Source organism: Chenopodium album, chromosome 6, assembly GCF_948465745.1.
Source record: "Chenopodium album chromosome 6, dcCheAlbu1.1, whole genome shotgun sequence".
Lineage (NCBI taxonomy): Eukaryota > Viridiplantae > Streptophyta > Magnoliopsida > Caryophyllales > Amaranthaceae > Chenopodium > Chenopodium album.
Window position 1 is genome coordinate 73,394,451 of NC_137839.1, and position 27,647 is coordinate 73,422,097.

Below are 27,647 nucleotides of genomic sequence, written 5' to 3' on the forward strand. Positions count from 1 at the left end.
AGGTGAAGTGAGGAGGGCGTAAGTCCAAAAAACATATGGATGTATGGATCAATGACTGCTACTATGAGTCTATGAATATTGAACCTTTGAACCAACCACCATTTCTCTATTTCGTGGGAAAACCGAGAAAGGAAAGGCTTAACTCCTAACTCGTTGTTGAGGGCCATTAAGTTAAATGACAAAAATGCCCTTATTTGCCTCCATCGCTCCTCGGACCACCCTCCCACTAATTCCCCTCTTTCGTCCCTCTTTCAATTTCTCTAGGGCTAGTCAAAATCTTGTAGCAGGAATGAGAAATTTTGAAAAAAAAAAAACCCTTAAATTTGATTTGATTTTGAGTGATTGATTTTCATTATTTGAAATTATATACAAAATTATTTCTTGAATAGAGACCCAAAAAAAAAAAAAAAAAAATCCAATGAAAGAGATAGGAGATATAATTCCTCAGCAATGGACATCACCTTGCAGCACCCAATGCACCCACAAATTTGCTGCTCTTACCCAGATTCCCTGTAATTCCATTTCTCCTTTTGTTTTTTTTTTTTCTCTTTAATTTAATTATTTTATTTTAATTTTGATTATTTTTTTGTATTCTTGTTCTTTATTTTGTTTAATTCCTTGAAATTTTTTATGGGGTTTTGTTATTTTTTGATATGGATTGTTAAATCATTTTGTTGTTTGCTGGGATAATTTTTGTGGGTTTTAGATTATTATGACAAAACTGAGTTTAACTTTTCATGTTCTGTTGTAACTTATAATAGTGGTGTTTTGGTGATTTTAAAAGTTATTGCTAATCTATTGAAATTGGGCTAATCTTTTAAAATTGGGCTAATCTTGTATCCACATTATCACTTGTTAGCTGGAAGCAGCTAAATTTTTGTTCTGGCGAGCTTATTTGGTTGAATTACATGTATTTTGAGAGTAAATGTTCTTGAATGATCAATATTGAAAAATTGAAGATAGGAAATCCTTTTGTTAAAAATATGTGTGTGCTATGTTACTCGGACGTGGAAACTCACATTAGACATGAGTACGTGTCAAAGTGCTAGACTTGACTATATTATGAGAATGTATGATTTTATTGATCCAATATGAAGTGTTGAAATGCCCATGTACTTGAGGTAAATTGAGTATCCGAGTAACATAATGGGGATGCGAGGTATTGGTTTTGTTTAGGATGTTGTACCATAGATATGGTTTTGAAACCTGCGGGCTAATCTGCTCATGTGCCATTATGGTTCCTCATGAACCCTATGTGAGAAAATTATCCTGTCAATACAAAATTATTCTTCCTTGAATATTATGGTTTCACTAGTCATGGTGGAAGAACATAGAGTGTTATTACTTGGATGATAGATTGATAGATTCGTTGCCATACGTAAACCCTTGTGTCTTTCCAGTCATGATTATGTCCATTCTGTTTACCTTTTCTTCTTAGTTGCTATAGTCATCTACTAATCTGTATGATCTTTATCTTTTTTAGTGCTTTTATTTCTATCAAAATCTCTGTGCTGTCCATTTCCGTATAAAGTTATTGTTATTGGTCATGATGAGTACATGAATTCTACTGGTTTATTGCTGGTAGTGCTGATTCTTATATAGGAGCTTCACTGCTTCAGTGTATTAATATTGAAGATTCTGTATTTCTTTCGGCTATGGTAACATTAAAACTGAGATGCAACAAAGACTTAATCATGTCATTGTTTAGATTTGTTCATGTAAAATTTGAACTTAAATCATTATGTAATAATGCAATGGGTTAGTTAAGGCTTTTCCTCGTTCTTGCTCTATGCTGAGAGTTGGATTATAATGTTACACGTTTGCATGTTTCAACGAGAACACCAAAAGAACCTGGTTCAGTGGTGGGTTTGGGAACAAATTTAATGAGGTAAAGTAAATACATGGAAATTTTTAGAAAAGATAATCCACAGGATTCTATAGAAGATGGCACTTTTAAGGAAAACTGAGTAAAAGTATAATTTGTTTGGTATAGGGTATTATTAAGTTAAAATATTGAATTCCTTAGTTTTCCTCAATTTCTCCATCACTTCTTTTGAAAAAAACTATGGAAAACAAAACAAGCAATATATTACTTGTATATTTACCTACATCTGCTCATTTTTACTTTTCCATACTTTCCTTATCAACAACCAAACATTGTAAAGTAAGAATCCTCACATTTATTCACTTTGAAAATAGTATGGTTAATTGGTTATTATATGTTTCCATTTGAAAATTATATATTTTTCTAAAGATTCTGGATTTTTATTATGTATTTGTAAATTTTCATTTGAAAAAAACCAAACCAATGTGAGATTGCTGAAGCACATATAAGTTTACGACGAGGAGGCTGAATTAGAAGTTTAAACATTGTTAGAGTGTGATACCAATCATACCATCACACACAAATGCAATCAGCATTTATGATCTTAGATTCACAAAGTAGAAGTTACATGTTATATACACCTCAACTGATTAAATGCTGAATCAAAATAATTTTGCTGAAAATAAAATATTTTTTGTTGAACCCTCGCCTAACTAGACTCATTTTGCTAAATAACTTAAACTTATTTTTATTCATCATTTAAGTTCAATGCATGAAGTCCATGTTCTTTTTAATCTGTTCTTTAACAAGTACATACTTGTGTGTTGTGTATTAGGGTCTATTTGTTTCATTTTATTTTAACTTACTTTATCTTATCCATCTATAACTAATACTAAAATAGCGCTGACATCATCCTATCCTAAAATTAGACACATATCATGTTGTAATTAAAACATTTCCCTCTAAAACTATAAATGATGTCATCATTTTATGATTTTTATTTTATAAAAATTCTTGTCAGTTATATTATTATTTGTATCAATTTCTGAAAAATAGTGTATTCTCTCTAACAATAATAATTTAAATTTTCTTCCTCAAATATACCTTTCATCATTTAATTTTCTATAAGCTCTATTTTTTTTTTTTAAAAAAAAAAAAATATTTAATTTATTATTTGTTTTGGGAATTTTTTTTGTTTTTAATTTTGATATGAAATAAAAAAACAAATTTAGAAAATTTATTGATTCAAATCGTGCATCGCACGAGACTAATCTCAATCAATCTGAGCCTTAATCCCATAAGCGGGGTCGGCTACATGAACCAAAAGTGATTATTACGTGTAGTCATGGACTGCACGAGAGTGATATAGTTACAAATAGGTTCAGACACAATTAGACAAATTAAGTACAAATAAATTCAAGCAATGTAAATTCAGATAAATTCAAATAAAATAAGTTTAAAAAACTCAAATAAAACAAGTTCATATATGTACAAATAAAAGATAAGTTTAGTCAAATGAATTAAGTATAGGAAAAATTAGATAGATTTAGAAAAAAATAATTTTAGACAAATCAAATGAACCTAACTAAGCCTTAGCCTTATAGTATGCAAAGTGTAGTTGATGTTAGATGGCTTGATGTAGTAAAAAAAATTATCATGATCATCTTTTGGTAGAGATTTGACTTACATTTGTCTTTTAAGAGAGGTCTTTTCTTTGTCGGGTTGTGATTCTTTTGCCCCCTTGTGAAACAAATTATTTATTCTTCATTTACTTTTTTGACTCTTCTACACATATTCAATATGTTATTTAATGATTCATTGTATTTGAGGACTCAAAGTGATTGTCTATTTAAAAGCCTAGACTACTAATATGGATTTGCTTAAGATTGGTTTCATTCACTTCTAACATAGATTTGCTTCTATATGTCTCCATGCAGGAAAACTTTAATACTTAAAACCTCTTATAAGTTTGTGGTTGAACTTTTATTATATATGAGGAAGTTGTCATAGACTCGAAGCTGCAGAAAATGTGTGAAGCAACTTTAACTTCTTGTTAATGAACATAATAGTTTTGTGGTGGTTCCTTTATAGGCAACTAGTAATTTGATATCTGTCATATCTTTCTGGTTGCTTCATTTTACTTTTGAGTTTTGACTGAGAGGAGTAGTAAATTTTGTTTAAGTTCTCATTGATGATTAATGCTACCCAGACTAATGTTGTGACCATAATTTTCCGTGTTACTTTGTGTATTTTGTAGGGAGAGTATTTTGCAAAAAGGGATGTGGTGCAGATGGGGACACATGGGCTGAATGTGAGTATTACTCTTTCCTTAATCCTGGGTGAATTAAAATTTTTGATATATATACTAAATCTATAAAATGTCATCTTCAAATGTGCTTATATACTTAGTCTAATTGAGTTGTTGCATTTTATACTACACATGAATCGTTCTTTTTTTTTTTTTTTTTTTTTTTTTTATGGTTCTTGTTGTCATTGTGGAGCACGGGTATGAGGTAAACTCCATGCTTTAGTGAGTTGGAAGTTAGCTTATTGCTTAATAAATGTATATATATGGATGTAAATGCAACAATGCTTACCCTCATTTGACTATAGGTAATGGTAAATTGGTAACTATTGAGCAACTCATGAAGTGAGGAATAACTATTATGTTATCAAATTCTTACTCTGATTTAAGAATAGATTGTTTGTCTTAACAGGCTGTATAGTTATAGAAAATTTATTTTATAATGCTTCAGGCTTATGGGAAGAAGGCATTGTAGGTAGTGCAATATGACTAGTATCTTAAAGAGGGTGATAAGTGAGTGAATAAGAAGGAATCACGTTGGCGAGATAGGAAATAGGACGATAATCAAATTTTCCTTTTGTTTGGCATTTGCCACTTTGAAGCCTAGAATTGTCGGCTCAATTTGATAAATTAATTGCGTCAAATTGCAATGTACAATCTTTTATCTTCTATAACAAATTGGTAATAAAGCAAAGTTTTTATAACTTAAGATTTAGGTTATGATGTGAATTGCTACCCAGGTAGTCAAAAAGAAAGAATAAAGGGCAAACAAAAATGTTCTCTTATTGTAAATTGTATATGAAATCTACTCTTAATAAATTCTACTTCTTCCGTTCCACAAGTATTGCAACAATTACTATTTTAGGAAGTTTCACAAATATTGCAACATTTCTCTAATTGCACTTGTTTTCTCTCTTTCTCTCTCCTTATCACATGGGTCCTTATCTTTATTCATCTCTATCTCTTTCCTCTTCTCAAAATCCATTTCCTATCCCCATGTTACAATATTTAGGGAACAGGTCTGCTCTTATATCATCCGTTTTCAAAAGTTCTTTAACACTTTCACTTTATTCCAATAATTTTTTTATTTTATTTTATTGTTTTACCCTCATACCCTATAGTGTTGCACACTGTTACTCTATTTTACTTTATCCGCCTTAATTTTATATCCACTCATCACATCAACACTGTATCTTTAATTACATTAATTTGTGTGCAAATAGCAAGTGTTAATTAAGAACTCTCCAATCAAAGGTAGTAATTAGATGCAAAGGATTGTATATATTATTTTGTCATTGTGTTTATGACTCATGGTATGGGAACCGTATGTATAGCGTTGACATATTTGTTATCATACCTCTTTCAATTTATGGGGTTAAGGCTTTAATGGATTGATTGATTGACCTCTTTCAACTCTACGAAACATGGTCGTCTAAGTGGTGTAAAAATTTGTAATCAATTCGTGTTTATGTTAGTCCCTAAATAAATGCTTATATTTTCCCAATCTCTTATACTTAAATAATATACAAATGCCCTAATCACTTCTCTTGATGTATATTGCACTTAAATTATTTTAACTAAAATTAAATTTCTTTTGCTAAAATTAATTTTTTCTTTGTTGTACTTCAATAATACTTGTTGAACTTAAATTATTTTTACTGATTGAAACTTATTTTTACTTATTCGTTATTATATTTGTTATTTGAAGTGTCTAATTTTTACTGAATAGAACTTATTTGTGCCAACTTATTTTTACTGAATTGAAATCATTTTTACTCCATATTATTGTTCTTAGGTACAAGGCCTAACTTCTTTATTATTAGCCACTATATTTTTTCTCACTTCTCCTAAAACAATAAATTATTTCACATTACCTTCATATTTAATACGAAGTATTTATTTAACCTCAATCAACAATAACCCCACTAGTTCTCCTTTCTTGAATCTGCGTGCCTAGGAAAATAGGGCTCTTATTTAAGGACAAATGGAGTGCAATTTAAACCTTCTATAATTGACTTGGTCTTACACTTCTCAGCTGGACGCAGTCTGAAGTCTAAATCACAACTTAGTAGAGGATGGGCCGTAATAGAATACATATTTGCTATTATATTGATTGGATTTCCCCTGGCTAGGTGAGATAGATTAAAATTGGTCTTCCAGGCCAGAGACTTTGTTGTTTGACTGAACTTCATTGCTATTAATTTTGTTTATGGCTATGGGAATTAGAAAGTTAACATTTGTGATCTAGTGAAGTATCATATTGAGTTCGTATCTTTTTTATTTTTTATTTTTTTAATTTTAAATCTTTTAAATAAAATCTATTTCTGAAAAGAATCTGGTTTTCCCAGCTAATTCAATTAACAAGCTTATAAAGACAAAATGAAGAAATTAGTGAACATTTTGATAGAAATTTGTATTAGATGATCAGAGTACTATTTACAAATTACAACTCAACCACACTGGGGGGCATATCTCCTCCCAGTAGACTTTCTCTCACTACAATCATTGTAACTTCCATACAAGTATTTCCCTATATTTATTAAATCAGCGGCCACAACTGACTTGCTTCCTAATTTTTCCACTAACAAACTACTTTGCTGGTTACCACTTACCACTACTACCCTTCCGGACCTTCCCTCTGCCCAACTTCTGACAATAGCAAACTATTTATGCAATTCCTATTTCTGTAACTATTTAAGCAACTTCTGACAATAACCAACTAATTATGCAACTTCTATAGTGTGTTTTTTTTCTTTTTTTTTTTTTCCCTATCAGTACGTATCAGCACTCGAACTCTATTTCTGCAACTGTTTAATTTCACCCCATGATTTATAAGATTAAACTGAGATATATGGGAAGTTCTTTGAAAGACTTTACCTAACTAACTCAAGTACTCAACTGATTATTTTAGTACATGTTGTGCTTTGGACCCCTAGATAGAAGCCATCATATGACTAAAGGATTCCTTATTGAGATTTGAGATGCGGCCAGGTCTTCAACCCTGGAAAGTGCTTGTTTGTCAAATACCTGGGTAACTTCTCAATGCTAAGTCTTCCCAAGTTCCTGCAGTTCTGCAATAAAGGCATCCTTCAATTTTGATGTTCTGTGTTCTTTGTTGTACTTTGGGTTCTTGGAGAACATTCTGTAAATTTTGGGACATAATTTTGACAGTATAAAGCCGTGGACGTAGTGTCTTCCCTTTAGTTCCCGTGAAAGAATCTCAAACCCAATAACATTTCCTATTTAATATGTATTGGTTGAAGCATTGGAATATCATTAAATAACAAAATTAGGTAACTGTTGTAAATATTTCAGGTTACCGAAAGTCCAATATTGATTGTTGCTGCATATATACTCTTGTATTGAAAGGGTAATTTTTGGAAGATTGAGACATCGCTTGATCAGGCGAGTAGAATGGTGTTAAACACTAACACACCACTTATATGAAGGGTTGGGCTTGTGTATACGTTGGTTTTATTTAACGGAAGCTTTCTATAGTATCTGGCTAAAAAGCTTGATGAGTCATGAATGTCTAATGTCTATTAAGGTTAAGGGGAGTTCTATAAAGTGCGTCGCTTTGTCACCTGCAAAAATTCTTTTTTCTTTAAAAAAAAATCCAATGTATAGGCTATTTCATGCAATCATAAAAGGCAGTATAAGCAAGTAAGCAACCATTGCTAGTGCTGCACCAATGCACTCATATCTGCGTAGTATATGTCTTTTGGACCCTTTTTGTATGTCTCTCCTGTTTGGGCAAAAAGAGTGTGAATGCGCTTACATGTTATTGGTAGTATCACTACAACATTGTTTTGTACTTGTCCACTGTTTGGTGTTTTCTGACGGAAATTTGCTGTCATATATTGCCTTTTGAAATCATGCTGAGTAAGCAACTTCATTTGCAACTCCAAGGAGAAAACGGTCATTGATGTTAACCCTTATGTAGAATTACTGCATCAGTTTTAATTTATATTTTTATTATTATTTTTTAAAGCTGTTGATCTACTTTTAATGGCATTTAGGTGTGAGTGAATGTGACCAGATATGCTACAAGGACCCAGTCTTAAAGGACCAGCAATGGAGTGCTTATATCGATCGTTCTCCTGGGGATGCAAGTTACTCTGAGGTTCCTATTCTTACTAACTGCAACTTTTAATCTCATTATATGCTTTTGTTGATAAAACAACCCCCTCCTCAGATGCTACAGATCTTTATGTCAAACTGTGGTTACCTGGTAACTCAACAATCCATTTTTGTGTTTGCAATTACTTCTGAAATTACATTTAAAGGCCATCTAAAAATGGATATTATTGGGGGAATTATCAACCTTGAAAAATGATTATATAAGTGGTGTTCCATATTGAAATGTGATTTCATAGTTAACTAAAACTTCTCTTATGCGTTCTTATTGTCTGTGTTTACAGGAGTGTTTCCATGCTTGTGTCGCCGGTTGTGGTTACAAGGTCAGTTGGCATCCCTGAGCTTACTGGAACCGTGCCTTTTCCACTCTGCATTCATACGTGATATGTAGAATAATGTATATGAAAGAATTCAAATTTAATTTTTTTATGGGTTTATCCCTTGTTAATCTGTGTTGCAGTTTGAGGTGCCCGCCGAGAAGGTTAAAGAGTGCCACCCAAACAGGCCATGTAAACCTCCTCCAATGCCAAAGCCGACCAAAAAATTTGCTGAATCACAAGCACCTGTTGAGGATAATGTGCCTGGCACTTCTGCTTAACCTCTTATCTCGAGTCATACTAATAGTGAACCCATTTGGGTAAATTAGATTTAGAACACTTCTAAAAATAGGCAGACAATTATTTTTTGACAGAAAGGTTTTCAGCTGGGCCTTTCAGTAATTATTTCCTCTTCTTCCATGTCTTCATTTTTGTGGCGGGAGAAGGGATTGATCCTTTTTTCCAACTTATCATGCTTTGGCCAGCTGCAGCAGGTTCTAATTTTCTCATTTGGTTGAAAAATTTTTTTGATGGAAATTTTGTAAATTCCGAGACGTTTAGCATTATACATAGAAACCTTAGCTGATCCTCAACTCCTAAAAGTTGGATGCTTGGATTGTGTTATTGTTCCATTAAAATAATAACCGCGCTATGAAAAGAAATTGAGTATGTAATTGTGTTTCTGATACAAAGTACTCGTATATCTTTAGTCAAGTGGCTAAGGCCCCCCCCCCCCCCCCCTGAGGGACCTTAGCAGCTATTGATTTTTCTTGGTGTTTCCTCTTTAAAAAACGCAGGTTCTTCAGGCTTTCGACTGATCGGAGTGCTGTAATGCCTATGGAACCAGTACAATTCTTATTCCTTGGTGATGGAACTATAGAATAGCAGTGAATCTACCATGTGAAGAAAATGAAGAAATCTATCTTTGTTTAACAAAAATTGTGGTTATAGTCATATTGCAACTTCTTTTTTTTTTTTAACAATGATTGTCCTCACAATACATTGCCCAAATAATATGTTTGCATCAAATAATTGGAGTTCGAACTAATTTTGGAATGTCCCTTATCAAAAAAAAAAAAAAAGAAACTTATTTTGGTACAAACAATTCAGTGATTCACTTATTCATGGGCAACATAAAACATCCTTTTATAAACAATGACAATTGGACTAGAATTGGACCCTTAGGCTTTAATTAAGGGGGTGTCTGGTATGTGAGAATTGAGGTTGTGCCTTGGGAGCGGAAGCGGGAGTTTTTATTCCAAATGAAGAAAAAAAAGCGTTGTTTGTTTGTTGAGATGGGAATTAAAAGAGGTTTGAGAATGAGAATATTTAGGGTGCATTTCCACCAAATTATGACGAAGTACTTAGGGAGGGTAGGTAATAAATAGATGGGAACAAAATAAAATTTTTGGCATTAATGAAAATAATAAAATGAAATGTTAGTAAGTGGTATTTTTATTAAATTATTATTATTCTCACTAAAAATGAAGTGTAACTTTGAAGTACATTTTAGTGTTTTAACTAAGTCAAAACACTACGTCATGAATAATATAATACGGATTATTTGGGTAAGTAACGGATTAACGGTAGATTAAAGCTTAAAAGACTATAACTTTAAGCTTTCCTTAAGCTTTTGAGGTTAGTGTTTTGTGATATAAGCTAACAAAAATAGCTTTTGCACTAGTGTTTGTTTAAAGATACTCACTACAAAATATGAATTATTTATCTTTAAAACATATGAATTTCGCCTTTAAATTTTTTATCTTTCAAACTTACATACTAATTCAATAGCTAGTTTGTACCAAACACTTTCGCTAACCATCAACATATATTTACACCATTACACACTTTATATATTACATAATTTCTACATATTACATTATATTTTGTAGCTAACATCTATATAGCCACGGCTATAACTAATTTTGCCGAACACGCAGGGGCGGACCAACGTGTATACGAACATCTATATAGCCACGACTATAACTAATTTGGATAGGGAATGCTTGATTTTGTACTTACGAATGTTGCAGGAATCTGTTTTGCCTAACAATTTCACGTTTCCTTCTCTTGTTAGAGCTTGTCGCATTGATAATTGGATTTTAGAAGGCAAGCAAATTCATGCCCATGTTGTCAAATTTGGGTTTTCTCATAACAATTTGCTTTACATGTATGTGAGTTTTGGGTTTTTAGAGAAAGCTCTTCGGGTTTTTGATAAGAATCATAAGATGTCACGAAGCTCTGAAATGATGGATTCAAAATTTTTTTGGTACTTTTACAGGTCATCAAATTCAGGGTGACTCACTAGCTCCGAAATCCCGGATCGCCAACGTACGCGTAGTACATTTGTAGCTAACATCAATATAGCCACGGCTATAAGGGCCTATAACTAATTTTGCCGAACACGTCCTTAAAATAAACCGAGTCACTGCTGCTTACTTAGACAAAATGCAAAACTTTTGTAAAAAGAAACGCAGTTAAGGAATTCGAGCTTCCTCTTTCTACTCCTGCAGTGCCCAACCTTCCGCATCATCGGCATCACTGCACCATAGTAATCCAGGTTCTGTAATTTTAATTCTTATTTATACCATTAACTATTAGTATTATGAAATTTATTCAAGTTTTTTCTTTTATTCAAATTAAACCTTTTGTCACAAAAACCTAAGATCACTGACATAATTTCCCCTAATTTTGCAGAAATTATTGTTAATTTACAATGCCGCAAGTTAGAATCATAGCCAAGAATTTCATTGATATGGTTGCTTCTTTGCCTGCTGTTAAGCTCGATTTGCTTTACGCTAACCCCTTTATTTGTGAAGCCATTCTTAGGTATTCCCTAATTTTTTTTTTCTGTTATATTATGTATTTTAGTGTGTTTGAAGTTATTGATTTGATTTGTTTGAACTTATTTTTGGTTAATTGTTTTGAATTATAGTCGATTGTTGTAGTTTGAAAATGCCCTATATTGCAGAAACTTGCTTACAAGTAAGGATAATGTTTGGTTGATCATTTGTACTTGTTCTATAGATAATTGTTGTGCATTGTATTTTTATCAGTGAACATAATCAGGGCCTCTTTAGTATGGAAATAGTGGTAAAGATTTTCACTTTCGTATTCGATATCGAAATTGATATATGCTTTGCCTTTTAAGAGGTTTGGGGAAGTTTGAGTTGCTTAAAAAATGAAGTTTGAATAAGTTTGTACTCGTATTTGGTAGTTTTGTTTGATCATAGTGATATATGTAAGTATCTACATTCCCAAGTTCCAAGTAAGGTGGAAGTTAGTTACTTGCTAGTTTCCTACGGAGTACCTTTTAGCTTGAGTTAATCTTACTCCTGAAAGCCCTTTGGCTACTCGAAAGGTTTGCCATGTCTGAAGGAATCCTTGCTGTCATGCTGGAAAAGGCAGGGATTTTGGCTGGATTGGAAATCATCGGTTGGGTTGGTCCGACCAAGAAAGGCATGTATTTCTTTGGGAAAATGAATTGCTTGGGTTGAGTCTTTTTTGAACTGAATTTCCATAGGCGAGAGGTGTAAGAGTTTTTTAAGTTGTACCATGATTTTGAGTTCAAATTCTTGTGTGCCTGCACAAGAACCTCATCCCCAGAAATGTTCTGCTGATATCTAAGACCAACTGTCAAAACAAATTAAGATTTGTGATTGTATATTCAGCAATTACATATGTATGTATGTATGTATAAGACAAACTGCATCTTTTTAAATTATCTAGTAAAGCAAAGAGTATCAGTAACTGAGACGACTATATTACAATCATTTTGACTGTATATGTTTGTCAATTATTTTCATAAATTGCCTTTTAATTTGCACAAAATGTTATTTTTTAGAACGGTTGGATGAATCACATTTTAATATTTTATCCTCTCTTCCCCCTAGATTAAAGTTAAGGATAATAGGAAGTGAAACCACCCCCATCCACCCACACACACACAACACTCTACTTCAAATATAAAGTAAATGTTTTGTGTAACCTGAAATTAATGAAGTGAATGTCTTAATATGCACATATCCAAATCTATTCCAATTTTGCACTTTTTCTAACAAAAATACAACATCATTAGCATTTCATTGGGGGAAGCTTGTAATCTGAGAAAACATTACTCTAATCACATTGATATTCCTTAAAATATCCTTGCCCATGTCATCAAAGATGTAATGCCAACATTGCCAAGTGAAGTGGGAAAGATTATATGTTAGAGGATATGTGAAACATGATTATGATGGATGATTTTGTTATACTTGTGCATAGCTGATGTGGTCTGTGAACCAGGTCCTTGTCGCCTTTGGCCAAGAAGTATGTATTGCAGATGCTGTACATTGACACTCCGATACCTGCCAAGTCCTTGGAAGAGTGGGTTCTTCCAGATGGACTTTCGAAGCACAGAGCTGCTATTGATCGATTGATTCAACTAAGAGTTCTTTCTGAAACCATCGACAGGTAGTGTGCCTTTGAAGTTATAGGATGCATTTTATAAAGTATCTGTAGACTGTAAGTTTTGGTCTTTTCATTTGAGAATAAGTGAGCTTTTGAACCTTAAGCTGCTCTTTTATCTATAATACTTGCAAATGTTTACACTAATAGGTTTTTTTTGTTTGTTTTGTTTTGTTTTTTTTTTTTTTTTTTTTTTTTGGTAGATGGTTGTAGACTTGTAGTAAGAAAATTGGCTAATGATGTTAGCTTTCTACATATTCTGTTTGCAGGAAAAAGGAGACCAGTTATGAAATGAATAAAAAATTTCAGATAAACCTTCAGAAGCAGCTAATATATGGGTAATTGAAGCTTTTTTCATGATTGATGTTAGTCCTTTGTTTCCCCTCTTAATTACAATCTGTGCCTGTATGCTTAATTAAATGGGGATGGATGGGGTAAGATCGGTAGAGAAGGTGGTCACATCGCTATGAAATATAACAGCTTCTGCATTTTGTTTTTTTAATTTATATTTTTATAATTGAATATACGTTTAGTGTGGCTAGTCATTGATTAAAATTCAATGGGCTTCAGTAGGCTTTAAGTTATTAGCTTAAACCTGTGTCAGTTGTTGCTAAGCTGTGCAGATCTCTTGAGTATTATCACTTGAAAATGCTGATCAAGGCTCTATTTTAATATCTGTCTCACTATTTTTAATTGCATAAAAATTGTCAATATGTTTTTCTAGTTGGATCACTGAGTAAAGATATGTTTTTTGCTATCCTGTTTGTCTTTAATATGGCTTCAATGTGATTTTAGGAAAAATTCTTATGTGGTCCATGTAGATCCCCACTTGATTCCGGGATGCTCAAATACCAAGTAAAACTCTAATCGAATTATGTGTAAATTAAATTGGTTGTTGCAGTGGAAAATTACCAAGGGAACCAATGGCTTCAAATGCTGTGATACTCCCAAGCTCGGAGGAATTAGAGATCTATGCTCTTGAGCAGTGGGAGGTGTGTAGTTTTTGTGCCTCAAATTCCTACTATGACGCAAGTTTTTTACGATTCAGTGATGATTTTGCAATTTACATCCTGATGATCTTTCTTGTAGCCTATATTATAATTTAATCTAGGTTATTATAATTTAATTTTGTAGAGATTATTATAATTTTCTTGTAGCCTATATTATAATTTATTTTTTTAGAGGTTCCTATTATATGTTATTACGAGCCTTGGTTGTGTTAACAATGCTCGGTTTCATATCAGCGTTTCCTGCTGCATCTTATCAGCTCCAAAGAAGCAGAAAAGTTGACAAACTTCAGTTCTTCTATGATGAAAGTTTTCCAACGCGGCCTCTTAAGTCAAAGGTTAGTTCACCTCTATTATGATGACTCTAAATATCTTTTGATTTGTGTATTAAAACTTAATTGTTTGCTGACTTGGAATCTGTTTTTGTTTAATTTCAAAGAAATGCAAAAGACCTGTATCCTCGGATCTTAGTTTGTAACCCTACTATTAGATGAAGGGGATGCTTTGTCTCGTATGCTATTTCACCATACTTGTACATTTTTTGTTATAATCACAGAGAGAAAGAAGGCTCAAGGTTAACTGAGTATGGCTTCCAGTTCCTGGTATGTTCACGGAGGTTTTTTCTTCTTCCAATTATTCTTAAGATATTGCTTTAATACATAATCTGTATTTTTCACAGCTGATGGACACAAATGCACAACTTTGGTATATCATCAGGGAATATATTGCCAATGCTGAGGTAAGGACTATGTTGCCTGTTGTGCTTGCTGCTTTAATAGACTGATGTACACTCACTTTTTCCAAACAAATTTAATCTACGCATCTATTGAGTAGAACCCAAAATAAAATAGAAAAACAGAAGTAGATTTATGACTTTCTTTTCATGAACACTCAATTATCTTATTTATTAATTTGTGATTATTAAAAGCATTCAAAGATCACTGTCAATCACAATGCTTGTTTCATGTCTAGTATCACATAGGAAAGCAGAGTTTGATGGAAGACTAAAGCTAGTGTTTTACAGTTCAAAAATAGGAGTATGCGACTATGCACTGTTCATGTTGTAGATGTCTTGTGTTTCATGCAAACTCTATGGAGGGCGATGATATGAATATCTTATTTTGATGATCACTTGTAAAAACCACAGTTAAAGACATGTTACTACCCTATTATTTTGAATATTGTTAATAATATCCTCTATCATTTGGTTTCTGGATCACAGTGGACTAAATCACTATGACCATAAAAATGTCTGCTCTTCTTATATGATGTGAAGTAGTTGACAGTCGTTGCATATTTTAAGGTTGAATGCAAACAACTTCTTTGTCTTTCTCACAAACAGGGTGGAGCAGCATAGATCTAATCAGCATATCTTGCCCTATGCAGGAGCCTCTTTAGAGGCGTTAGGGTAATATTGATGTGCACACAATGTGTTCTGTACAGTGCCTAAAAATTCCTTTTTTTTTTGGCCTTTTCATCTAGGTCTGTCTAGTTCATTCCACTTATTGACTTATGATTTAAAAGTAATCCCTTATTGGCATACATATGCTACTGTTCCTTTCTAAAAGTTGGAGGGTGTTGTTGTGATCTAGCCACAGAAACACAGCATACAGATGGTGGGTTGGGGCTGATGTAGGAGAAGAATTTTTTCCATCATTGATTACTGGCTGAGTAGCTTTTTTCAATGCTTGCTATTGAATAGTTCACCACATACAGGGTGGCAACCATAATTATCATTCCATGTGCTGAATTGTCTGTAGGAACGTGGTGTAGATCCAGCAACAATAATTTCATTTCTGCTGGAGCTTAGTTTTCACGAAACAGGGCAGGTACGATTTCCAATTTTCTGAAAGCATTGTCTGAATAGAGAACTTTCCAAGCACTTGCTTTTGGAGTACTTTCTATAAGGTTTTCCAAATTTGAACTGTAGTGAAGATTTCCAAAACGCTGCTAGTATCTAAATTTTATTTCAATAATAAAGCTGGTAAAATTGGTGTTTATCTCACCTGGGGCTGATAATTGTCAGGCATACAATATCAACACATTGAATGAAGTTCAGCTTAATACAATCAAAGACCTCAGTGATTTGGGATTAGTCAAACTTCAGCAGGTTTGTTTATCTGCGTTTCCAAAGCATAGTTTAGGTATTACATGCTCCAGTGATTTGATATACATGTGATTTTTCAGGGAAGGAAAGAAAGTTGGTTCCTTCCAACAAAGTTGGCTACCACTCTTTCAGTCAGCCTATCAGATACAGCAACTAGGAAGCAGGTATCTTGCTGAAACATAACTGTAGAGTTTGGCCCCTCACCCCTCTTTGGACATAGATGCTAAATATTTTTCATCTTAAACTATTGATAATCTGTACCTCCATAATGTCCATTCCCAAAATCCCAACCTCTGAATTTTTTGTTCCATGGTCAATCTGATGGTTGTTAATCTTACTTTATTTTTAGTTCTATTATTTTATTTATTTTATTTCATCATCTCAATTAATTTATTTCTTCAATTATTCTTATTTCCCTAGGTGCTGATCTATGTTCCTTCAAAACAAAGACTTCACCTTTGGCCTACTAGTTAGCTTTAATGAGTTTTCTTTTTCCAGGGTTATGTGGTTGTGGAGACAAATTTCAGGATGTATGCCTATTCTACGTCTAAATTACATTGTGAGATTATGCGTCTTTTTGCAAGGTACTTGCAGTATGTTTTTGAAAAACAGTTCTCCCTTTTCTGTTAATTGTTCCAGGCTGCTAGGGCCCACTGTCTATTGGTTAGCAATTATGTTCCTAATGAACTTAAATATTCACAAATTGTTGTAGTGGTCCAATTTGTTCTCTGGCTGTCGATGATATCAGCTCTTGTGCTTGCCTTTTGATATTTTACATGGTGGATTTGTTCTTTGGCTATCAATGATATTAGCTCATGTGCTGGCCTTTTGATATTTTACATGGTTGTTGATATTGACCTTAAGATATGTCTTGTTAGAGTTGTTACTTTACCATTATTCTGAAAATTGCTTGCTTATATAGATAGATTGGATTCTTTGCTCTAATCTCAGCAAATATACTTCATTTTTGCAGGATAGAATACCAACTTCCTAATCTGATTGTGGGGGCGATAACTAAAGAAAGCTTGTATAATGCCTTTGAAAATGGCATTACATCAGAACAGGCAATGATTCTTTCATCATGATTTCTCTTTGGTTGAATTCCTTTGCTTTGCTTAACAAGTGTATAAAACTCCAAAATTTGCAATTTAGCCATTTTGTTTCTTTATAAAAGATTTGGCTTGGTCCAACAGAATCTTGTAAAGATTGGATACAAATGTTTGGTATTGTTATAGCCTGAGTTGTGCGCCTGAAACCTCCAAGCTACAGTAAGCAATCTCGGGAAGCTACTCTTTAAACCCCTTTGTCAACTTTTTGTGCCTTCGAAGGAGGGTGCTGGGAAAAAAAAAATGCATCTTGGATTTTCCTAATGGGGTTTTAGAAAGCAGCACTTAAGGTTTTCAGCAAAACCTTCCTCCGTTTTTTTCTAGTTGCATCACTTTAGTTTTCATGGACTTCTAGTCAATTTTTGGAATAGAGAGAGGTAGAGAGAAAAAATAAATAGTGCCCATGTGTTAGGAGAGAGATAGAAAGAATTTCTTAGTTAAAAAGGAAAGTGGTGTAACTAATTTAAAACTTCTTTTGTAGGAAAGTGATGCAACTAAAAAAAAAAAACGGAGGAAGTATTTACTTGGCTGTTCTGGTCATGTTAATATGCAGCCTTTATTAGGACCACATGCAGGAGATATGGTTTTGTTACAGTGTAGATGGTAGTATAAGTCCTCTGCCTTTTTTTTTTTTTGGGTGTATATGGTTTGAAGAGATGGCCAGGATTTTTTTCTCTGAATCCCTCACTGTTGTTTGCTTGGACCATGTAACTTGCATGTCTTTGGGCATGGGTTAGAGGTGGTTAAGAGATGTGAGGGTTCTCTTGTTGATATTGAAAGTTGGGTGGTCCCATTAACCAAAAAAAAAAAAAACAGATTTGGGTGAACATATCATTGTGATCTTTTATTGAGATATCTTTTTTTTTTTTTTTTTTTTTTTTTTTTTTTTTTGGGGGGGGGGGGGGGGGGGAGGGGAGAGAGTCTTTTTCCATATTTAGCATCAGAAGACAATTTGTGATCTATTAGCATGAGAAGACAAAATTTATGCTGTATTAGTGTCCATATTGATTTTGATTGTGATTGTGATTGTGTTAACTGATACAACCTGTTTATAACATAATCTGTGGTTAAAGGAATGCCTTGGGAGGGCAAAGCAGTAAGAGAAATAGTAATAAAAGTTTGTTAGATGACACTTGTACGCTTGAATTATAGACGTGAAATTAAGGGATTTCTGATAGGACCTAATTGCATTCCTGATGTTTGGTTTCTGTTTGCAGATAGTTTCATTTCTTCAACAAAATGCACATCCTCGTGTAGCTGAAAAAGTACCAACTGTTCCAGAAAATGTCACAGATCAGGTTTTTATATCTTGTCTTTTGATGTTGACATGTTGATGAATGCTTTACACTATTGTTTTTTCCCCCAACAACATTTACTGTTGCTCTTGGGGGAAGGTTCATAAGTGAGGTGCTTTGCTCTCACAGCCTAATTGGTATGACTTAGTAAGTTTAGGGAATTATTCTTGTTTGATTCACGCAGGAATTTCCTTCTTGGATATCTAGAGTAATGTATCTCCACTTGCCGACATGTTTTTTCTTCATTGTATTCTCATTAATAGTAATTGCCATCTAAATTAAATGGCACCATCCCCTTAATTATCTTATATTGAATGAACCATCAGTGTTATACATTAGACTCTGCATCAAGAGGACTTTTTAATTAGATACTTGTACTGTTTGACAGATTAGGCTATGGGAATCAGATTTAAATCGAGTTGAAATGTCACCTGCTCAGCTTTATGATGAATTTCCGTCTAAGGTGAAGACTGAGGTCCCATTTAAATGATTTGGCTATCTTTTCATATAATTTATTTGACTGACCTTACGTTCCAATCTCTGTTCCTCTTTGTCTAGGATCTATTCGAGTCCGCTTGTGATTTTGCACGTGAATATGGAGCTCTATTGTGGGATAATTCGAAAAAGATGCAACTAGTAGTAAAAGCTGAGCTACATGCTGAAATGCGAGAGTATCTCCGCCGCCAAAAATAATAGTCATATACATTCCATGTCAGTGAAAAACTTGGGAAAAAAGAGGTGGTTTTCCGAAAGTAAAAGGTGATTGCACCGCGGCCTTTTGTTGATTAAACTGATGGGATGATTAGTACTGAATCTGATGCAATGCTAAAAGGGGAGACAGATAATTGTGCATGAAGATGAGACTTTCTGGAGGATAGTCATTTCGCCAATATTTTGAACTACTCTGTTGTCGTCATTCATCCAAATTCATCCCAAGATTTCCAACCCCCTGGAAACTCTGCTGCAAATGCATTTTTTGAGAAACAAATCAGTTCCAAGAGCTTGTATTAAGTGTATTTTGTTGTGGACAATGCTTGTTTGTAAATGTGTAATTTTTGGGTTCAAATCATCCTAAAATATACCGTATATCAAAAGCGATGCGAGCTGAGTCGAGCTTGGGTACAAATTAATGCAAGCCCATTCATGGTTTTGATTTGATTCCAAGTAATAAAGTGTAAGTTTAAATTCAGTCTGCCTGAGTTGCCAATTTTCAGTTTGGTCATCTTGCATATTCTTTCTTTGTGGTCTTCGTTTTGGCACTAATGAAAATAACTTTTAGAATTTTTATAGTTAATTTAAATGATTAACTTGGTTCCATTCACTTCACCTTAAGAATATGCTAAAAAAATTTACTAAAAATTAAAAGCTTTAAAGAACAATTACAGTAATATGGAAAAATCATTTTTAATCAAGGTATTATTAAGTATTGGCTAAAATCAGTTCTAATCAATAAAGATAGGTTTTAAAAAGTAAAACTAATACTATGTGCTTCCTCTTAGACACGTTTGTCAATGCAGTATTAAATATAAACATCTTTAATTAGTATTAGCAAAAATTTTAAAAAAGTTAATTAATATTTGAAAAATGACATTGCTATGAATCTAATAAGATCATACGTGACTGTTTTTAAATTACAAAAAAAATAAAATAAACAAATAAATAGAAAAAATAAATAAATAATTAAATTTTTCAAAAAAAAATAAAAATAAATAAAAAAATAATTAAATAAAAATAAATTTCAAAATAAGTTTTATGAATAGTGCACAAAATTAGAACATGCCTACTAAAAAGAACTGGACGGGGTATATGTCGTAAGGATACCTAATATAACCTTAATTAATATTATTTTGAAGATTATGAAACACAACCATTAATTTCAAACGAAGAGAGTACCCTGTAAAACATTCCTTTAAGCAACCAAATCGTAGTTGGCTTAATATTTTGATACACAATCATTAATTTCAAACGAAAAGAGTACCGTGTAAAACATTGCTTTAAGCAATCAAATTGTAGTTGGCTTAATATTTTGATACATTAACAATTCATTAAGCTTGCAAAGAACAGAAAAATAAGAGTTTTGTCAATAATTTTTCATGTTCACTTTTATAAACAAAGCTCATTTAAAAAAAATAATACAAAATTAAAAGATTTGTTGCTGCCCAGGATCGAACTGGGGACCTTTAGTGTGTAAGACTAACGTGATAACCACTACACCACAGCAACTCATCTTGGGAAGAAACCCTTTCATATACTATATAATTATCAACTACATAAAAAGACATTATTTAACCAATTTCTAGGAAGTTTCTCTCTTTTAACATCTTCGAAAAACAATAAAATTAAGGAAATTTCTATGAAATTGAAAACTTTAACTTATGCAATCATTTTACTAATTTGATTCATCAACCTAACAAAATCTACATGAATATATATATATATTGGAGAGCGACCGAAAATGATATATAGCATACAAACATGTAACAATCTTGCATATCACACTTCACGTAAACCCTTTTAAGCTTATATTCATCAAATGTCAAGTTTAAAATACCCTAACCTTATTTCCATGGACAAAGCTGCCATGAATTACATCAAAGTATCATTTAAACTCACCAATTCGGTCATGGCGATGACCGGGATCGCAATTCTTATGTATTGTGTTTGGATGATTTATGTTTGCTTACGAGAATACTATAAATATCCTTTTTCTTGGTAAATTTTTCCTTCATTACAAGCATTTTAAGGGGTTTTTTTTTTTTTTTTTAATGGTACATTATTAGGGAATTATGTTAGCTTATTAGCTACAATATATATATATATATATATATTTGTAACATCTCTCTATAAAGTGGTCTAAATTTCTCTTAGATTTTTTTGTTCAAATCATGGTGTTTCTAACTTTCTTGATCATATGCAACTAAAATTCTAAAAAGATAATTGGGTTGTGTGCATTCATTAAATATTCGGTGATTATGATTGAATTTGTAAGGTCTAGTCTGGTCCGATTTGATTCTTTTATACAACTTCTTCATTCGCTTGCCTCACGATTGGCAACCATACGGCGAACTAGTTGTACAATTTTAGGACTAAGGCTTTGTTATTGTTATACGACAATTATAAATGACCCGATTGTTAGTTACTAATTATTTTGGAACATTTGCAGGTTTTTGTGGGCTTGTATATTTACCGGACTCATATTTTGTTCCACGGCATGCATAGGGCATGTAGGAGCTGATAAGAAGAAGAACAATTTTCTACTTTCCTTGGTACATTTTTAAACAAAATTTTAATTAATTCTACTTGCAACTTTAATATTCTTCATAATCTATATATATATATATATATATATATATATATATATATATATATATATATATATATATATATATATATATATATATATATGTTTGATCTAATATATAAATTCAAAAATTACTGCAGTATATAGGGATTATGCTCTTTCTTATTTTGGTGGAGAGTTTGATCACAGCAGATATATGCCTAAATGACAAATGGGATAAGGTACAAAAACGTTACGCGACATTCAATTGTTATTATTTCAATGGTGTTTTAGTAGAGACGGACTTACAATAACTTATTGCAAGCAGATTAAGCACTATGAGTTCATATTTGTAGGCTAAAATATAAAAATTATTGCAAGCAGATTAAGCACTATGAGTTCATATTTGTAGGCTAAAATATAAAAATTATTCCTGTATTGTAATAAATTATTGTAAGTCCGTCTCATATAAGAGTCCGTCTTTTTATGATTGATTGATTGATCATTGAAGTGATTATAATCAATCTTGTTTTGATGCAACAGGACATCCCTAAGGATCGCACAAAAAGATTTGATCACTTCGTGGATTATGTCGATGACCACTCCAATAACTTCAAGTGTTTAGGCGTGTTGATAGCCTTCGCTCAGGTTACATTTCGAGAATTCCACATTTAACAATTTTGATTAGAACTTAGAAGTTAGTACTCGTAATTAACAATAATATGAGTGTGTTAACAAGTTCAATCATTTGATAATTAGACTTATTAACCGGTTAAAGGTAAGTTGGTAACATGCCAACTAAAAACACAAAACGTCCACTTTCTTTTGATTTTTTTTTTTTTTCTGTTTAATAAGACTGTTATTGATCGTGTCAACTTTTGTCAACTTACAATAAATAAACTGGCTTATTATTACAGGCTCTTTCGTTCTTCCTAGCAATAGTAATTCGATCAATGCGATCCAAATCACACCGGAAATACGAAGATGAAGAAGCTAACCTTCCTTTCTTAGATCATCAAATTCAACCTCCTCCTCTACCGTATGCCGTCGGCCACCCCGATCCACAATATTATCCACCACCACCCTACACGCACGGTTATGGTTATGCCCCTTATGTAACAGGGAGTGAGAAGGGCGAGTACGTAGCTGCTGCTGCACAAGCTGCACCTAAGGTTGTTTATTGAAATTTATTATGTGATGATTTTTGTAAAATCTAATGAAGTTGTTTTTTTTTTTTGGCTTTGAAATATAATGAAGTTGTTATAGTTATACAATGTTTTATCTGATCGATCTACTAATATAGTCAGTATATCTTTTATTATATGAGCTAATATCCCTAAGTGAATTTTAAGAATTTCAAAGAAAAGATATTATTATAGTCTTATAGATGTATTCAAACCATCATAATATAGTAGGCGGGAATAAAAAATTCCTTAAAATTATACTGGAATAACAATGATAAAATGTATGGATTTAAACGTTACTCATTGCAATTGATATTTGGCAATATTTTGTATGCAACTGATGTATGTAAACAATATGTTTAATCATGTCATACAAAGTCACTGTCGCGTTAAATTTGTTGTAGTCGCGCAATTACAATCATTAATACGGAAAACTAGTAAAACTTAGTCAAGATTTTTAGTCATTGAAATTGCATTTGATGTACTCATTATTATGTGATCATATATTCATATGTTTGGTACTGAATATATTTTGGACGTGGGCATAATTTGGAGGGACCACAGCACCAATAATTTCTCTAACAAATACTGGTAACAATGTTAAACTAGTACTACTGTATGTCTGTATTGTGCACGGATATTACACCTGATCTTTAATTCTTTTGTACTTTGGAAATCTTCTACATTTTCCAATAACCACCCAACACCAATTTGAAGATAAATTCTAGATTCGCCACTGAATATGAGTCTAGCGTCCTTTCACTACACACATGAAGATAGACTCTTTATTGCCACATAATTTGGCATTGAATATATATTTGTGCAAAATTACGCATACCTCATTACCAACATCGTCATTTACTACCAACGCGTCATTAGTATTAGTACCCTTTATGTTAGGATGCTTTTTCAAACGGAACCACCACATCACCAGAGAAAGCACACGAGGTTCTGGTTGCCATTATGTTAAACTGTTAACAAAATTCGTGCTTAAGCTGGTAATATGCAGTAAATTTGTAAATAACTTCAGTCTAACTAATACGGAAGTCATGTATGATTTCAAACTTACACTATCAACACGACTATTAATAACAAACAAAGTGGGCAGTTCAATTGGATATTCCGTAACCAGCAGAGCGATCATGGTGAAAGAATAAGTAGATACAAGTAAATATGAATGAAATAATGAATACATTAGCATCCTCTCTGACCTACAGATACAGCATACGCCTATGCCAAACCCTTCAAGATTTTACATTTCTCAAAAAAGTGTGGAAAAATGTCAACAAATCATAACTAGAATAAGAGATAACAATTCAATCAAGAAAACAGAACCAAAAAATCAACAAATCAATCACTACTCTGATTTCTTCGGTTTTCTCTTCATCCGGCTAAAAGGCCCCACTGTTCTATCCATTATATACATGTATATAACCTGGCTCCAAGATTTGTATGACTCTAGACCTTCATAGTACTCGGGTGCAATTTCTTTCACCTTGTGGAGCTTTGTTCCTGGAATCCTCGGAAAGTCATGGTGCTCGTTGTGATAGCCAACATGCCATGTCAAAAGATTCAAAGGGCCGTAGTAAGAGTATGTTTCTTGATCGGGATTGAAGACATAATGCTCGGAGATGAAGTGACCGGCCATGGGATGCATCCCACCTCCAACGAAAGTTGAGGCAATCAAATAACCAAAAGATCTCCAGCCATATAAGTAGACCATGGAGGCATCAAGTGCCACTTGGATGGTCAAATTAGTGAATTCCCACAAACAAGGCGGCTTTGGTTTGAGAAATAAAGGCCGGAGAGCATAGAAGAAGAGTTGTAAGACTACCCAAATGGATTTGGTAAAAGCATTTCGAACCATATAGGCCTCAGCTTTGCTTGGAATGTCCATGTCCAAGCCATCAACACCTTGAAATCTATGGTGCTCAAGATGGTATTTTTGGAATGTAATAGACATTGGCACACCAATAGGCAGGTTTGCGAAAATTCCAAGCCAACGATTGTAAGATGGGGTAGAGAAAGCTAGGTTATGGCTGAGCTCATGGACGGCCAAGAAAAGGTTGTGGTTAAGGAATGATCCAAAAAAGTATGCTACTACTAGTATTTTAAGAAAGCTTGCATCATGAAGTAGAGTAGCAGTTGCAATCTGAGTCAACACAACCATCGTAATCTGCAAGTGCCAAAAAAACATTAAAAGGTTAAAACCTAAAATGAGGTAATTCCATATGTCAGTCAGATTGATCATAACTGAATCAGAAATAATTCACAATAGAACGTTGATTTAGCATGAACAAAAATTGAATTGGTTTAGCAAAACACTAAGACCTGTTGGTGATTACAATTTACAACCGAAAAAAAAAACCTTCCAAGATTGCTACTTTCAACCTTCAATATGAAACAGTTCTATAACTGGAGTATGGCAATCAAAGATCATCACAAAAGAATGACATCGTCATCAATTTGGTTCATTTCAATCCTTCTGACAATTCCATTATACTACTCTCTCCCATGAATTTAAATGCCACAATAGAGATTCACATTAAATCATCAAAGTGACTAACTTTGGATGGAAGGTGAAGTAATGAGTACATTACACTAGTTTGACCTTGTTAATAAGAGAAGTCCTTGCACACTTGATTGAGTACATTACACTAATTTGACCTTGTTAGTAGAATTTCCTTGCGCACTAGATGGAGCGCGGAGATGAACCATATGCAAAAGAGTGTTTTTGAAGAATGAGGTAAGAAGGGGAAAAAAAAGGATTTAGATCTTTCATTGATGCAGAGGAAAAATCGATTCGACAATCAACTTCATTACTCGAAACTCACCCAAGAATAGGCATCAAAGCAATGGAAATCCAATAAAATTCACTCAACACCCGTTACTTTCAACAGCAATTCAGCTAATTGTGATTTAGCAACAAAATGAGCAAAAACACCACATAATACTTTAGACATATTTCCTATCACATAATGCCCAATCAAGTGCAACTCCTTTACAACCAAAGATGAATCTAATTAATCATATAATCAACTATATTAATCAGCATTAAATCCAAAGATGCTACATTTCAATTTCCCAATCACCAATGGTCAATTAAACTAATCCAAATAACTAACAAATTAATCATAATCAATGTTTAATTCCATCACTGAAGATCTAAACCAAAGATGAATGATAAACTTTACAGTGTCCAATAAAACAGAGAAATCTCACCCCTATTACATAACCACCAACAAAATTAACCAATGCCCATCAAAAAATACACAAAAATCAACAAAATTAACCAATACCCATCAAAGAAATCATACAAAATCACAAAAATAACCAACACCCATTAACTCGGATCTAGATATGAATGAATTAAACCCAATAAAAACCCAAAAAAATAATTCAAAAAATATAAAAGATTGAATCTTTAATAACCTTAGCAAAAGCCCAAGGATCAGGGCCAAAAAGCTCTTTAATTTGAGGATATTGAGAGAGGATCTGGCGCCTTCTAGTAGCATGAGGTTCATCTGTGTATGACCAGAAGAAATCTTCCGCCATTGTTCCTTCTTTCTCCTCCCCTAATCCTGCCCCCATCTCCCCCCTTCCCTTTTTTTTTTTTTTTTTTTTTTTTTTTTTTTTTTGTGAAATTGGGATTTTATTTTTTGAAAAAATTGTTGATATTTAGCCTTCAAAAAGAAAGAAAAAAAAAAAGGTGGTGGAACTATATTTGGATAAAAAAAAGGAGGGAAAACGTCGTGAGTTTATTATAATGGACGAAAAAATACAAGTATTTGTAAGAAGAATGAGCAAGATATCACGTTCATCTTTCGCTTTCAATCATGTGAGGTGGTTTGCTCTTCTCAACTTGGGTTTAATAGCTAGGGATTTTGGGTTATTTTCACCTTTAAAAAAAAGTATCTTATTCTTATTCTTGTTTGATTCGATTATCTTTTGTATGGTAATGGACTAATGGTAAGTTGTGGAAAAGATTGGTCTTTTTTGATTTGTTACAAGTTTAAGTTTACAACTTATAACAACTTACAAGTATATGATAAGAGTTGCATAACAATTTTTTTTGTAATAGATATTTAAAGGGTAATGTTATATGTAGCTTTAAGGGTTATATATAAACATTAAATATACTCTTGGAAATTGTATAAAATTAGATATTCATGACAAAAACACGCGTAAATCAGTGTTATTAGTGTTTATATTTTAATGATTTCTTAACTTTTTACGATTTTCAAGTATAAATTTAATGTTTATATGTAGCTCTAAGGGCTATGTAGGGGCCTTTTTTTTTCTTTCTTTGTTGTGTTAAGCGAGTCACAAACACGGATGATGAATATCTATTCTACTTTCTAAAAGTGGGAGGAAAGTTTCTAACCACTTGAGATATCCTTGAAACCGGGAGGGATGATGAGAACTTGGGGGGCTTGTTATTAGATGATTTTTTTTTGTAAAGGATAAAAAAAATGAAAAACATAATAGGTGTATGAATGAGTTTTCCATATATGTTACTAGTAGTGAATTAGTTATAATATTTATTACTTCCTCCGTTTTTAAATACTTGCTCCATTTCTATTTTTTGCACTATTTATTTGTCCTACTTTGACTAATGTTTATGATTTATACATA

The 27,647-nt window shown here is 32.8% G+C and overlaps 4 protein-coding genes and 1 non-coding gene across 5 annotated transcripts; 3 read left to right on the forward strand and 2 right to left on the reverse strand.

Moving 5' to 3' along the window:
• Nucleotides 1-277: 277 nt before the first annotated feature.
• Nucleotides 278-9,253, forward strand: LOC145635232 (uncharacterized). Its single transcript, XM_081686522.1, has 5 exons — nucleotides 278-512; nucleotides 4,083-4,136; nucleotides 8,150-8,253; nucleotides 8,552-8,590; nucleotides 8,728-9,253. Exons 1-5 carry the CDS (start codon nucleotides 419-421, stop codon nucleotides 8,863-8,865), a joined length of 429 nt encoding a protein of 142 aa, XP_081542648.1. The 5' UTR covers nucleotides 278-418; the 3' UTR covers nucleotides 8,866-9,253.
• Nucleotides 9,254-10,992: 1,739 nt separating this feature from the next.
• On the forward strand, nucleotides 10,993-19,737 carry LOC145635233 (general transcription and DNA repair factor IIH subunit TFB2-like). The gene is made up of 16 exons (XM_081686523.1): nucleotides 10,993-11,144; nucleotides 11,282-11,413; nucleotides 12,872-13,039; nucleotides 13,303-13,371; nucleotides 13,935-14,025; nucleotides 14,278-14,378; nucleotides 14,597-14,642; nucleotides 14,720-14,779; nucleotides 15,801-15,869; nucleotides 16,067-16,150; nucleotides 16,228-16,311; nucleotides 16,646-16,731; nucleotides 17,121-17,211; nucleotides 18,471-18,551; nucleotides 18,937-19,011; nucleotides 19,107-19,737. Exons 2-16 carry the CDS (start codon nucleotides 11,301-11,303, stop codon nucleotides 19,239-19,241), a joined length of 1,353 nt encoding a protein of 450 aa, XP_081542649.1. The 5' UTR covers nucleotides 10,993-11,144; nucleotides 11,282-11,300; the 3' UTR covers nucleotides 19,242-19,737.
• A 961-nt stretch (nucleotides 19,738-20,698) lies between these two features.
• On the reverse strand, nucleotides 20,699-20,771 carry TRNAV-UAC (transfer RNA valine (anticodon UAC)). Its single transcript has one exon. It is a non-coding gene; the product is annotated as a tRNA-Val (tRNA).
• Nucleotides 20,772-20,983: 212 nt separating this feature from the next.
• Nucleotides 20,984-23,102, forward strand: LOC145635234 (tetraspanin-19-like). Its single transcript, XM_081686524.1, has 5 exons — nucleotides 20,984-21,260; nucleotides 21,712-21,814; nucleotides 21,990-22,070; nucleotides 22,372-22,476; nucleotides 22,746-23,102. Exons 1-5 carry the CDS (start codon nucleotides 21,082-21,084, stop codon nucleotides 23,010-23,012), a joined length of 735 nt encoding a protein of 244 aa, XP_081542650.1. The 5' UTR covers nucleotides 20,984-21,081; the 3' UTR covers nucleotides 23,013-23,102.
• A 1,039-nt stretch (nucleotides 23,103-24,141) lies between these two features.
• On the reverse strand, nucleotides 24,142-26,840 carry LOC145635236 (sphingolipid delta(4)-desaturase DES1-like). The gene is made up of 2 exons (XM_081686525.1): nucleotides 26,445-26,840; nucleotides 24,142-25,188 (listed from the first exon to the last, which is right to left on the reverse strand). The coding sequence occupies exons 1-2, from the start codon at nucleotides 26,601-26,603 to the stop codon at nucleotides 24,370-24,372; spliced, it is 978 nt and encodes a 325-aa protein (XP_081542651.1). The 5' UTR covers nucleotides 26,604-26,840; the 3' UTR covers nucleotides 24,142-24,369.
• Nucleotides 26,841-27,647: the final 807 nt, after the last annotated feature.